The 13,750-nt window shown below is 40.5% G+C and overlaps 1 protein-coding gene across 3 annotated transcripts in view; it reads left to right on the top strand.

Moving 5' to 3' along the window:
- homer1 (homer scaffold protein 1) overlaps positions 1 to 13,750 on the top strand; it is a 52,898-nt gene that overhangs the window by 19,549 nt on the left and 19,599 nt on the right. For 2 of the 3 annotated variants that reach the window (XM_012971377.3, NM_001113132.1), the window contains 4 exons: positions 5,263 to 5,419; positions 8,931 to 9,062; positions 9,741 to 9,833; positions 12,301 to 12,443. In XM_012971377.3, coding sequence (XP_012826831.1) covers positions 5,263 to 5,419; positions 8,931 to 9,062; positions 9,741 to 9,833; positions 12,301 to 12,443 — 525 coding nt within the window. Of the gene's footprint in view, positions 1 to 5,021; positions 5,042 to 5,262; positions 5,420 to 8,930; positions 9,063 to 9,740; positions 9,834 to 12,300; positions 12,444 to 13,750 lie in introns of those variants that run through there. The other variant, XM_012971402.3, reaches the window with a different exon arrangement.

Raw genomic sequence — 13,750 nt, 5'->3', positions numbered from 1 at the left:
CAACGGTATATTAGATATAGAGCGCCTTTTATTTGGCTTGGTGTTAGTTTTTGGATGTTTGTGAAAAAACCCACTATATTCTGCAAAAAGCTGGCAATTATTTGTAGAAAGGCCTTTTCTGTAATGTTATATATAAATATAACTTGTGGGGACAGGTTTTGTTATGCAGCACATATTTTGGCCTTGACATCTAAAGTATGCTTGTAGTGTGATTTGCTTAGAAAAACATTGTACAGGTATGGGATCTGTTATCTGGAAACCCGTTTTCTCAGCCAGCTGCAAGAAGTAGTTGCTAATCTACATTAGTGATGGGTGAAAAAAAATTGGCAGGCATAGATTTGCGGCAAATTCCCGTGTTTCGCTATTGGTGGATTTTTTCGCTAAAAGGCTGTCAAAAAGAATTGTCTCTTGCATAAAAAAGAATTGTCTCTCATCAAAAGAATTGTCTCTCGCGTCAAAAGAATTGTTGCACGACAATTTTCAGCGAAACAGGACAGATTTGCTCATCAATAATCTACATTTTGTATAAATTCTCAGTTTGGCAAGTGTGCATTTGTGTTCTGTTTCCTTATTAAATGTAGGTACCCCCATGACAGGCAGGCAGTATGAGTCAGTTGCCTCCAGCAGAACAATTTTTTTTCACTGTCAGGTGGATTAATGGCACTCAGAACTATCATCAAAATAGACAGATACAGCAGATTTATCAATGTATCTATTTATATCTATCAATTATCTATCTCTCTATCTAATTCTATCTCATCATACAAGCAGTTTGGCAGCACCCCCATCTGTTTATACAACCAAATATTTAGACATATAAGTCTCTGAGTGCAGTCTAATATAATACAATGTGTATAACAAACCATTGTAGCTAGAATTATATGAATCAAAGCAGCTTTTAATTATAAGTAGTTGGTTTCCCTTTTAATATAAAAAAAAAAATCCAATATATCTCAAAATAAGGTTATTTTTTTGTTGTTGCTGTAATAATGTCAGTGATTAGTGGGAGCAGGTCCTACAATCTGGGATTTGCTGATTGGCCTTTATTTGCCATTACATTCTACCTTTCCAAGCTAAAAGCGTCTTTATAGGCCACAATGTGTGCGAGGGACATGTGGCTTGCAGAGCTCTGAGATCCAAGCCGTAATATTATATATCAGCTAAGTCACGCAGCCAGAATAGTTGATTTACCTCACTGGTTTTGAATTAGAACTATGAACTTTAGTTTGTTTATTGAATTGCCAGTGTGTACATGTTTATGCCCATTCTTACCCCCTGATTACTTGCCATATTTCAGAACATTCTGCATAATGGGTTTCTGGATAATAGCTCTCATACACCACTATACAATACTGTATATACTGATTTAAGATTATTTAAATTATATAACCCCTGAATGCTAGGATGTATTCTTAGTATTCAGCCCTGGTTGCCCACCCTCTATAAAAATATCTTCTTTGTAGCCTCGTTGATCCAATACGGATTACCTGGTTCTCAGGTCTGCATTAAATGTTACCCTTGTCTGTAAGGTCAGTTTGCAGGCCTGGGTCAGGGCAAATCAGACAGATGTGCCCAAGACATCTTTATTACAGATTCCATATACAGGTATGGGTTTCATTATCTGGAAACCCATTATCCATTTAGTTCCAAATAAAGGGAAGGCCATCTCCCATAGACTCCATTATAAGCAAATAATAATTTTTTTAAAAAATGATTTCCTTTCTCTCTCTGTAATAATAAAACAGTACCTTGTACTTGATCCCAACTAAGATATAATTAATCGCTACTGGAGGCAAAACTATTCTATTGGGTTTAATTAATTTTAAAATGATTTTTCTGTGTACTTAAGGTATGGAGATCCAAATTGCAGAAAGACCCATTATCTGGAAAACCCAAGGTCCCGAGCATTCTGAATAACAGGTGCTTTTCCTGTATATGTTAGTTATGTTATGTATGTAGAAGAGGGATCCCCAACCTTTTATACCAGTGAGCCACATTTAAATGGAAAAAGTGTTGGGGAGCAACACAAGCATGAAAAATGTTCCTAGGGGTGCAAATAATGGCTATAATTTGCTACTTAATAGCCCCTATGTGGACTGACAGCTTACAGGAGACTCTGTTTGGCATTGTACTTGGTTTTTATGCAACCTTCTGCCTCCTTACCAAAAATTCAAAAATGAGCACCTGCTTTGAGGCCACTGAGAGCAACATCCAAGGGGCTGGTGAGCAACATGTTGCCCCTGAGCCACTGGTTGGGGATCACTGATGTAGAACAATACAGTTCCTAGAATTCATATGCTCCATGTTTGAATGTCATTTTCTGTGTGTGATATAAGTGATTGCTTATTGGTTCTGAGCTGCTTCTGAACTATAGTTTCCTCTAGCTATGAGAGTATGTGTGTGCCTGTCTCTGAAGCGGCATATTCCTGTGTAAATAACAGTTCTTATAGGCATCTCTTCCAAAGAATTGTGTGGAACTACAGCACTCTGTGCCAGAATCTGTCACCAAGGATCTTTAGTAGGTCCCTGAATGTTATAGAGTTGTACTGTATAGTTACAGCAAGGTCAGGTTGCCAATCAGTGGGACTAAGTGGGCCTGGGACTGCAGGACTTGCTTGTGTAGGACTGTACACTGAGCATCATATTCACTGTCCGGGCCAGTAAAATACTAGCCTGGTGACAACCTATACACTGAGAGCCCACAGTTAAAGCATTGGCAATGTAAAATTAACACAAATACATGATCTCTTATTCTGGAAACCCATAAGATCTGAATTACAGGAAGGCCAAGTACATTTTCAGCAAATAATTCCAATTTTTAAAAATGATTTTCTTTTTCTGTGTAATAGTATAACAGTACCTCGTACTTGATCCCAAACCCTTTATCCAGAAAGTTCCGAATTACGGGAAGGCCATCTCCCATAGCCTCCTGTCTTTTAAACTAGAATATGGTTATTAGGGTCAGTGACCCTGAAAATCAGAAAACAGGCTCATCCTGGTGCCAGGTCTCTGTTATTATTATTATTGCCATTCTTGTTTCTCTTTCTGTTCAAGCTTCTCCGGTTTGTCTGACATCTGCCTGGAGTCAGTGTTGGGGATAGTGAGTAGTATAAATGTCAAACTACAGGGTTGCAGAGAAAAAGTTTAAAAAAATATTGCACTGATTAAAACCTATGAATTAGTTCATGTTGTATTACTGATACATAAAGGGTAAATAAAAACCAGTAATGGCAACAAATAAACATGCATTTATATAAGTCCTCCTTATAACCTCACATTAGGATTAGGGATATGGGTGTAGCCATCCCATCAGCCATACCGCAATGCATAAGGCATATCAGTTACTCTACTGTGATAGAAATGATGGATTTTGGATATGATTTCTGATTTTTTTCATAATTAATAACAAACCAAAACGACTCTGTATTGCTGACCATTTGGTATTGTTATGTATTGTTTTCAGGCACAAAGACTGAAGTTGTTGATGTTAATGACCCTCTAAAGACCCATATGTAAGGCTCCATGACAATGTTCTAGCTCTGCTTGTCCTACTCATGGGATGATTAATTATTCCTTTGGCCCTGGGCTGCATTCTGACTCTGCCCCAATCCATCCCATCACTGCCCTTTACCTGGCGCTGGGCCCCCCTTAAAAAAAATGGGTCCTGGGCTATTGTCCCATTTTCCTTCCTGTACGTTGAAACTGGCCCCTCCCACTGTGGGATCATAAGGGCAAGAAATACCTTATTCCTTATACATTGCACCATGGGATGCACAAAGTCCATGTGGTTTAGACATGCAGGTGAGGGAGTAATAGTTAAATACAAAACTGACTTGTGCTCGACAGTGTCGCACTTTGCAGACCATCATATCTAGCACAAGGCGCAAAGCGCTGCCATTACCCAGTGCAACTACTCTGTTCATTAGCACTAAGGGGGGGCAATTGTAGACCTCTTAAAGCTCCTGCACTTCTATAAATGAGCCCCCTGATCTTACCCAGACCCCATGAAATATACTGTAAGTGCTTACCCCACTTTTCGGCAGGGTTCGGATTCCCCCGAATCCACGGTCCTGGTCGAACTGAATCCTAATTAGCATGAATTAGCATATGCTAATGAGGATTTGGAAGCGGCAATTTTTACCCCTTCCGGATAATTAGGATTCGGATTCAGTTCGGTATTCAGCCGAATCCATCGGGGATGGATTTGGAGGTTCGGCTGAACCCAAAAAACTGGGTTCGGTGCATCCCTAAAATTTTGTGCATTAAACGGGTGGTTCTCCTTTAAGTTAACTCTTAGTATGTTATAGAATGTCCTATTCTTTTCAATTGGTCTTCATTATTTATTTGTTATAGTTTTTTAATTATTTGCCTTCTTCTTCGAACTCTTTGCAGTTTTTAAATGGGGGTCACTAACCCCAGCAGCTCCCAACCACTCCCTGGTTGCTAAGGTAACTTGGACCCTAGCAACCAAATAGCTGGGGAAACTCCACAATGGAGAGCTCCTGCACTAAATAACTAAAAAACTACAAATAATAAAAGACGAAGACCAATTGCAAATTGTCTCAGAATATTATTCTCTACATCATTCTCAAAGTTAACTCCGAGGTGAACAACCCCTTTAATATATAAACCACTGTACAGGTATTTCATTATACTCTTATTTATGATGCCTACCAACTATAACTACAGCTCCCAGAATGCCTTGACAGCCAGTGCGCTACACTTGTGTTTTTCTGTCTTTTTTTACCTTCCCTGCTATGAGAGAGAGATGGGGGGAATCGGTGGGATAACCCCTTCTGCATTCTGCACTTAAGGGTAAATGTGGTGTGATTACATCTGGAAATGTTACATACCTTGTGCGGTTCAGTGGAGCAGCTGTGATTTAATTAACACATGCAAGCTATTAAGGCTCGGGATTACCGCATAGTTTTAAAGTGCTTCCAACTCCTGGCAAAATAAGACAGGACCTGTGTTAGAGCAGTGTTTGGTGTGATTGTGACAAGCTGTTTTACTAGTGCCGGCAGATGGAATAGGGGTGGAGGTAAGGCTCCGTAACAGGCCTATAATTAGGTTTTGTGTATCACCCTGCTGGACCATCAGACAGCCATGATTTAATATTGCAGCCATTATGCCTCTCTAGCTGGGGACAAGCATGGAAAGTGACATGACTGAAGCTTCCTGTTGGGGAGAGCCTCTGTCTTCATCTTGGACAACTATCCTGAGACCAAATGAGATTCAGTTCTTCTGCTTTCTCCCCTACAGCGAGCAACCCATCTTTAGCACCAGAGCCCATGTCTTCCAGATAGACCCCAACACTAAGAAGAACTGGGTTCCAACCAGCAAGCATGCCGTCACAGTGTCCTATTTTTATGATAGCACAAGAAATGTCTACAGGATAATAAGTCTGGATGGATCAAAGGTAAGAAGGTGCTTTTTCATTGGTTATCATTGGCAAGATGGAGTTAATTAGTGCCGAGCAGTATCAGCTGGCATCAGATACAAGTCTAGCACAACCCACTTCCCTGTTACTGGGCATGCTGAGAGCGGGTATATCCATCCATGTGTCTGTTAATCCGAATGGATCTGGTTGCACAATTTCAAAACAATGTGAAAAGTGCTTTAGTTACCTTTATTGTTTAACTGAAATGCAAAATAATTGGTCCATATGTTTTAGATATGTATCATGTGAGACACGGTATTGCTGGTATATTCCAGTAACATTACTGGCATTGTTTAGGCTACAGCTAGGAGATATTTCCCAAGCATCTGTTGATTTTTCAGTGTTCTTCACATTTCAGACTGGGATAAGGGCCACCCCTGAGCCAAACCAACCACTTGCAGTGATGCCCCTTGCCAATTATACATCTGCGTATGGATTTTGGATTTTTGTTGCATAGTATATGCTCATCCATTGATGAGTGCACTGTATTTACTGTACCTGTGCATTACATAGGAATACTCAGCAGCAAGATGGATACTTTGGAATTCCATCCACTACAATTGTCTTTTGCTGGTGCCCATTTAAACACCAAAGAGTTCGTCTCTGACGGGCTGATCCTTTGTTTTGAAACATAACCCTGTCCTTAAAGGAATACTGTCATGGGAAAACAAGTTTTTTTTTCAAAATGCATCAGTTAATAGAGCTTCTCCAGCAGAATCCTGCATTGAAATCCGATTTGCAAAAACACAAACAGATTTTCTAAATATTTAATTCTGAAATTTCACATGGGGCTAGCCATATTCTTCATTTCCCAGGGTGCCACAGCCATGTGACCTGTGCTCTGATAAACTTCAGTTACACTTTACTGCTGTGCTGCAACTTGGAGTGATATCTTCCCCTCCCTTCCCCCCAGCAGCCAATCAGCAGTACAATGGGAAGGGAGCAAGATAGCAGCACCCAGTAGATATCAGAATAGCACTCAATAGTAAGAAATCCAAGTCCGACTTGGGACTCCTTCAGTTACATGGGAGTAGGAGAAACAATAGGTTACTTGAAAGCAGTTCTAATGTGTAGCGCTGGCTTCTTTGTAGGGTGAAGACACATGGAGCTACTTAGTAGCAGCTTCTTGTCATGGCTACTAAACACCAGAAAATACCCTGCCATAGACAATACTGAGAATTGCCTCTGCTAAAACACACGTAGAGACAGTTATCAGTAAATGATCAGCATTGTCTATTATTGTAGCTGTGACAAGTAGCTGCTACTAGTAGCTCTGTGTGTCTACACCCTAAAGCTCAGACTAAAGGTCCCCATACACGGGCCAATAGTAGCTGCCGATATTGGTCCCTTGGACCAAGTCGGCAGCTTATCGGCCCGTGTAGGGGCAGAACCGAGGGGCCTGGCCGACCTATATCTGGTCTGAAATTGGCCAGATATCAATCGGCCAGGTTAGAAAATTCAGTCGGATTGGGGACCGCATCGGCTCGTTGATGCGGTCCCCGAACCGACTGCCCCATTGCCGCCCACATAATCCCACAGAATTATTTTTTTTTTACCTAAATGCTCCCCGATATCGCCCACCCGTAGGTGGGGATATCGGGTGAAGATCCGCTTGCTTGGCGACATCGCCAAGCGAGCGGATCTGCTCGTGTATGGGGACCTTTAGGCACAATGCAGTGAGATGGCCCCTACACACCAATATTATAATTAAAAATAAAAAAAATTTGTTGGTTCAAGAAAAAAATTATAAATGGCAGAGTGAATTGTTTGCTATGTAAACATTGTAATTTAGAAATAAAAAGTACACCATAAAAATCACGACAGTATCCCTTTAAAGGGGTGGTTCACCTTCAAATTAACTTTACTGCCTAAGGCAATGGACCGAAATACACCCCTAAGTCATGTGTGTGACATCATGGGCACAGTGCCCGTGACGGAATGGATGGAATTGATGGAATTGATGTCATGCGTAGTGTGTGACGACACACGCAACGACACCAGGCGAGCGGATCTTAGCATGTATGGCCTTTACTTTTTTTTTTTTATACAATGCAGCATTTTTTCCCAGAATTCAGGTGTCATCGCAGATGCAAACAGGTGATTCTTTTCACAAAATTGCACTGCACCCATTAAAATTGCATCTATATAGGTGCATTTGTAATGGATGTTTTCAAACTGGCATCATTTCCTGTGTTTGGCATTTCAGTGGCACTATTATTTTAGTACAACCTGCTGCACCTATTGACACGGGGTCCCTGAGGGAACCCTGGAGATACCACTGGGATAGAAGGCAACAGTAGCTCTGGGGTTCTCATGTGTCAGTAGGTGTAGCGATGCCTAATTCAGAACAGAAGGCAGGAGAGACTGAGCAGAAGTGCAACTGACTGTGGGGAAAAGTGCAAGTTGCCCACTGTGCTTGCCGACATAAATGTTCCTTATATCCAACCTTAAGTGCCTCTTCTCCAATATAGACAACCCCAACTTGGTCTATCTTCATAACAGAGACTTTCCATACCATTTACTAGCTTCTTTGGACCCTCTGTAATTCAGTAATGTCCCGTTCGAGCTCTGGAGACCAAAACTGCACGGCATATTCTAGATGGGGCCTTACCAGCGCTCTGTAAAGTGAAAGAATAACCATTGAAAATTTGCCATAAATGTATATTGAAAAGTTGCCTAAAATTAAATTTTTTTGTTACCTTGCAAACAAACAAACAAACAAAAAATATATATAATGTTTCTGGGTGTAGGACCCCTATAAGCACTTCGAGCTGTGTCTTGGCAGGGATCATATACTGTAGATGTAACAAATCAACCCAGAACAACGAAGAATATAAAGCTGAGCAGCTGCTGTGTTATCAGCCTTGCCTTTTGATATGAACGCAGTGGAAGGCATTGCTCTACCCCCTAAATTCTCAGCTGGGCTCTTATTAGGAGATTTTCTTGCTATGAGTCCAGCGCTTTGGTTTTATTTACAGAATCCCTTCCCTGAATGAAGTCTCTTCCTCTCTTGTCTCTTGGAATAAAAATGTGAAATGGTTGCTTAGAACAGTGAATTCCTTACAAGGAAATTATACAGTTTGACAATTCAGTCACAATTGAGTCAGGCAAAACTCCCCCTGGCAACTTCAGTTACACTGAAATTATGCGGGAAAAAAACTTGTATTGTGAGCAAAATTATAGCAATTTTTTGCAGAAATTGCACTTTGCACAGGATGCATATTTTCATTCTGGTGGTTTTAACACAAGTATTACTAGTAATAATTTGTACCAGAGAACATAAGCCTAACCAGCAACCAACCATCGGTATTTCTAAATATACCCCTTGGACCTATGTTGAGAGGGGAAGTGCACACCAAGAGGCAAAATATTTTCTGTGAATATAATCCTGGAACACCAGGTTCTGTACCTGGACACATGCTTGTCCACTCAGTCCTGAAACTATTTAGCTCAGCAGTCAGGTTAATATGCCTATTTATTTTGTTTCCAGGCAATAATAAACAGCACCATCAGTCCAAACATGACATTCACAAAGACATCCCAGAAGTTTGGGCAGTGGGCAGACAGCCGGGCTAATACAGTCTATGGCCTGGGATTCTCCTCTGAACATCATCTCACTAAAGTAAGTGACTTGATTATATTGTCTAGACATTCTTTATAGTACAGATATGCAATCCCTTATCCGAAAACCCATTATCAAGAAAGCTCCGAACTACAGGAAGACCATCTCCCATAGATTCTCTCCATTTTAATCAAATATTTTTTGATTTTTTAAAAATAATTCTCTTTTTGTCTGTAATAATAAAGCTGCACCTTGTACTAACTAAGATATAATGAATCCTTATTGGAGGCAAAACAATCTTATTGGGTCTATTTAATGTTTAAATTATTTTTTAGAAGACAATGTATGGTGATCCAAATTATGAAAAGACCTCTTATCCAGAAAACTCCAGGTCCTAAGCATTCTGGTCCCAAGCATTCATTGATGTAACTGACTAATGAATACTTGATTCATAACATAAGAATTATATTGTCGCTGATATATTTTTTGTCAGTTTTTCTGTTATTGCTGAAGCAGCATTTTCAGAAAAGCCCCTACTGTTAGATTTCCACATATATTAACATGTTTTATATAACATAAATATAGTATATTTTTCAGTATAAAGCAGCAACATACTCTTGAGTATGATGGGTGTATAAATCCTACCGTAAATACTAACCAACACAGAGGGTCCTGATTATTATCGCTTGCAATCTATATTTGTCTCTACTGATTTTAATACAGATTTTACTTATTCAGTTTGCAGAAAAATTTCAGGAATTTAAAGAAGCAGCTCGATTAGCAAAGGAGAAATCCCAGGAAAAGATGGAATTAACTAGTACGCCTTCCCAGGTACTTTCTATGAAACAGCAAGAAATGTTCATTCTTCCTGTACAAATATCAGAAATGTACTTGTCTGTGTAACACGTCCCTTTGTCTGACGTTAGCCTTCGTCTAATTTACTTCTGAGAGTAAAAGAGATAAGAGCTGGGGCTGAGGCAGAACAAACTTTAGAAATGCATGAAAACATGAAATCTGTGCTTGTAATGTGACAACAAAATTATGAATTCAGGTTTAAAGTTATTAGTAATTGCTTTTGAAAGCAGCATTTGGTTTGTTCTGACTCCTAAAGTGATATGGCAGGAGTCAGCTAGAGTTGCCATCTTTTGGAGGTGGCACTACCGGCCTTTACATAGAAATGTCTGGGCAATGATGAAAAGGGAGGGGTCTGGATAGAGGGGGTGGGGCTGTGGAGCAAAATGGGGCAGGGATGAGATTTAGCCCAGGTTAATATTAGGTGCCTAGCTAGGCTTATAGAGCTGTTGGGTGGTTTAAAGAAGAGCAGGGAGAGTTAGATTGTGAGTGAATTGGGACAGACTGGGGGCGGAACCAATGGATATTACAAATTTACCGGTAATTACATTAAAGTAAACTTGCAATACCTGCCTGGCTGGTATTTTACTAGTCAGGTGGCAACCCTAAAGCCAGCTGATTAACAGACCTGGAAAAAACCTGACTTCTGCTCAGGGTTGGACCTGACCCTTGCGGCGCTCCCCCTGCCTGACTGCTCCTGCCCCGACGCGTTAAATTTACGCACTCGGGGAAGGAAGTCGGGTGGGGGGCCCTGCGATGGGGGTTAGGGGGGCCCTCCGGGGGGGAGGCTATGGGCCCCGGTGGGCCCTCCACACCCCAGTCTGACCCTGCTTCTGCTACATTGTTTGGAGAGTCAGTCCAGCGAGAAAAGAAAAGAAAGATATAAAAACAATAGCAATTATGTTTGCAAAAAAATTAAACCCATTCAAAAAGGAATAATAAATGTATACACACATCTCACTGGACTGGGTACATATATATATATATATATATATATATATATATATATATAGCACCCACTATTTTACATCTGATTTTGATCAACAATATATTCAGTGCTAATAAGTCAAAGCAGAGGCATGTACTTTATTTCTATAGTTTAGCCACTATTTGTCTTCTAATGATTTGGGGCTTTTTACTGAGGTCTATTTGCATGTGACATCTGTCTCCTACATAGTAAGAAATTGGTTATGGTCCAGTGCCCAGTACACAGGTGTCCAAATTGGCTGGAAAATAATAACAGTTGGCTTAGCAAAGCCAGTCCTTCAAGCTACAAGAAATTTAAAAACCTGCTGCCTCTAACCTGCTGGCCCATTTATTACACACACACACCCTTTGTAGAGTGGAGAAGGCTTTATATATTCCTGCAGATTCTGTTGCTTAAGAATATGCCCCATCCAAGGGACATGAGTTATGGAATTCTAGAAGAATAAATATAAAAATGTTCCCAGTAACTTAGAGAATAGTGTCTATAGCAAGATGATTTTCAAGTACTGACAGTCGATTTAAGTTCCTTTTGACCATCCCCAGTCTCAATAGCCTTTTCATTTCATAGCCAATTCATGTTAAGGTGCAGAAACCATCCCTAAACAGAGACGGGGGCCTTCAACACCACCTGTCTGCTACATACAATGCTGTTCTAACATCTGTACCCCAATGGTTTCAAAAGACTTCCCACATCCATTTATGCAACTCTCACATGTAACACCTGTCTGTGTGAGTTGCATGAACCAGTAATGGTGGCCATACACAAGCCGATTTTTTACTTTTAAAACAACCGATTCCAGAACGATCCGATAATATTGTTAACTTATTGTATAGTTGATGGTGGATCGTTGGGCCACTAATCGGGCCAACATTATTGGCCAAAAAAAAATGTTGTCGTTCAGCGATGAAATCTGCCAGTTGATGTGAATGCCAGACATTTCATGATTGCCATGTCATGATTGCCAGCAGAAGTCAATGAACATATACTGAAGTACACAAATGTTCTTTGTGGAACCTTAATTTGCTTATTGCAGGGTTCGTTCGTATGTGAACGCTGCATATTACATAACCTTTAATAAAACATGTTTTTTGCATAGTGCAGCAAATAGCAACCATTTCCAAACCAGAACTACTGGTAGGGTGGGGTATGGCACACACAGGGGCATGGGGCAGGCAGGAGTATGGCACACACAGGGGCATGGGGCAGGCAGAGTATGGCACACACAGAGCTTAGGGTAAATACGGCTTCTGCACAATATCGAATCGTATGTAGATGTATGATCTTGTTGTATTTTGTTGCGGTGTTTCTTGCTTTGTATCATTCTAATACTATCCCTAATGAAAATAAAGGGTATATTAGTATATTTACTTGCATAAAAGGATCAGCAAATCGCTAAATTCATGAGAAAATTTGGCTAGAAATAAGTTTTGTCAATTACACACACATTCTGGGTTGCAGGAGTCTGCTGGAGGAGACCTCCAATCACCGTTAACACCAGAAAGCATCAATGGAACGGACGATGAAAGGACAACTCCAGATGTGACGCCAAACTCCGAACCAAGGGCTGAACCTACGCAGAACGCATTGCCATTTACACACAGGTATTGAGGCACTTATTTGGCAGCACTGTACAGTAGGGTGTATATATAAAGCATGCAGATAATATACACGTCCTGTTAGATACAGGAGGTAAAGCAGAGCCTGCTCAGTAGACCTTCATTTTACTGTTTTTGTGACTTATATGGTGATTTAGGCAGATTTTCTACATCTAGCATAAAAGGGAATCTTCTCCTGAGATATCTTTAATGGACACTAACCCAGTGAATATTGAGAGGCACATACTGTATGTTGTAAAATGTCGTAGGGCTGCTGTAGCTGCCTTATAACACAAAAATGTCATCTACCGGTGCTGGCCTTCCCTTCTGTGCATTCATTACAACTTCACTGCATTAAAATGATTCATACACTTTCATCTCCTGTTGTTTCTATAGCAATCTATCTGAGCAATACAGATTTAAAGTTATATATACCCCACATACACATGTGTAAGGGGTGTATTGCAACTGTCAGTGGCCTCCATTTATACAATCAAACTGGCAGATTTATTAAAGTGTGAGATTAGAGCTCATTATTGCTCTGTGTCTGTTAAATGCCAATGACTAGAGGAATTTTGACCATATTATCTTTGTGTGTAGAGCATGGTAACACGTAGGACTGTGGAGGACTAGGGTAACAGGGTGGCGCTTGAGACAGGGTCAGGCAAAGGATGGGTATTTAATTCCTATAGAGGAATCGGGAAGCCTGGTTTGAGACTGGGTACTAAGGGGGTTATGTAATTAAAGGCACTAAGTTTTCCCAGGAGCAGTAACCCATAACAACCAATCAGCAGGTAAAATTTGCTGGTCACCTTTTTAAAAGCAAACATATTATTGGTTGCTATGGGTTACTGCTCTTGGGCAAACTTTGTGCTCTTTACTACATATGGGGGTAAGTGTCTTATTAGGTGACTCTGATAATGTCCCTGTTGATTTTAGACACCCCAGTAAATAATTATTAAATACAAAATGATGGAAACATACCAAGAGTGCTTCTCAGAGCACTTTTGAAAGCTACATTAATGTTTATTTTTTAGTGGTCTAAAATATTTGCCATTTCAGACTAATCAGGGAAGTATTTAGGCCCGGTACGGCCTTAGGCCATAGCTCCCAACATGATGTCACACACACAGATGCACAACGTCACTTCCGGTGATGTCACAGGAGGAAATACGCCGGACCCCTCACGCCCCAAATCTTTTTTCTTTTCCATCCTCATTTTAATGTCTCTTTTTGCCCCGTTTGGCTGTGTCTGGCACCTTCCCATGCATGGTGAATCCTGCTGTGGTCCCCTAGCTACACGTAGGCACTGA

The sequence above is a fragment of the Xenopus tropicalis genome, chromosome 1 (genome assembly GCF_000004195.4).
Source record: "Xenopus tropicalis strain Nigerian chromosome 1, UCB_Xtro_10.0, whole genome shotgun sequence".
NCBI classification, from domain to species: Eukaryota; Metazoa; Chordata; class Amphibia; order Anura; family Pipidae; genus Xenopus; species Xenopus tropicalis.
This window is presented reverse-complemented; position numbering and strand designations above follow the sequence as displayed.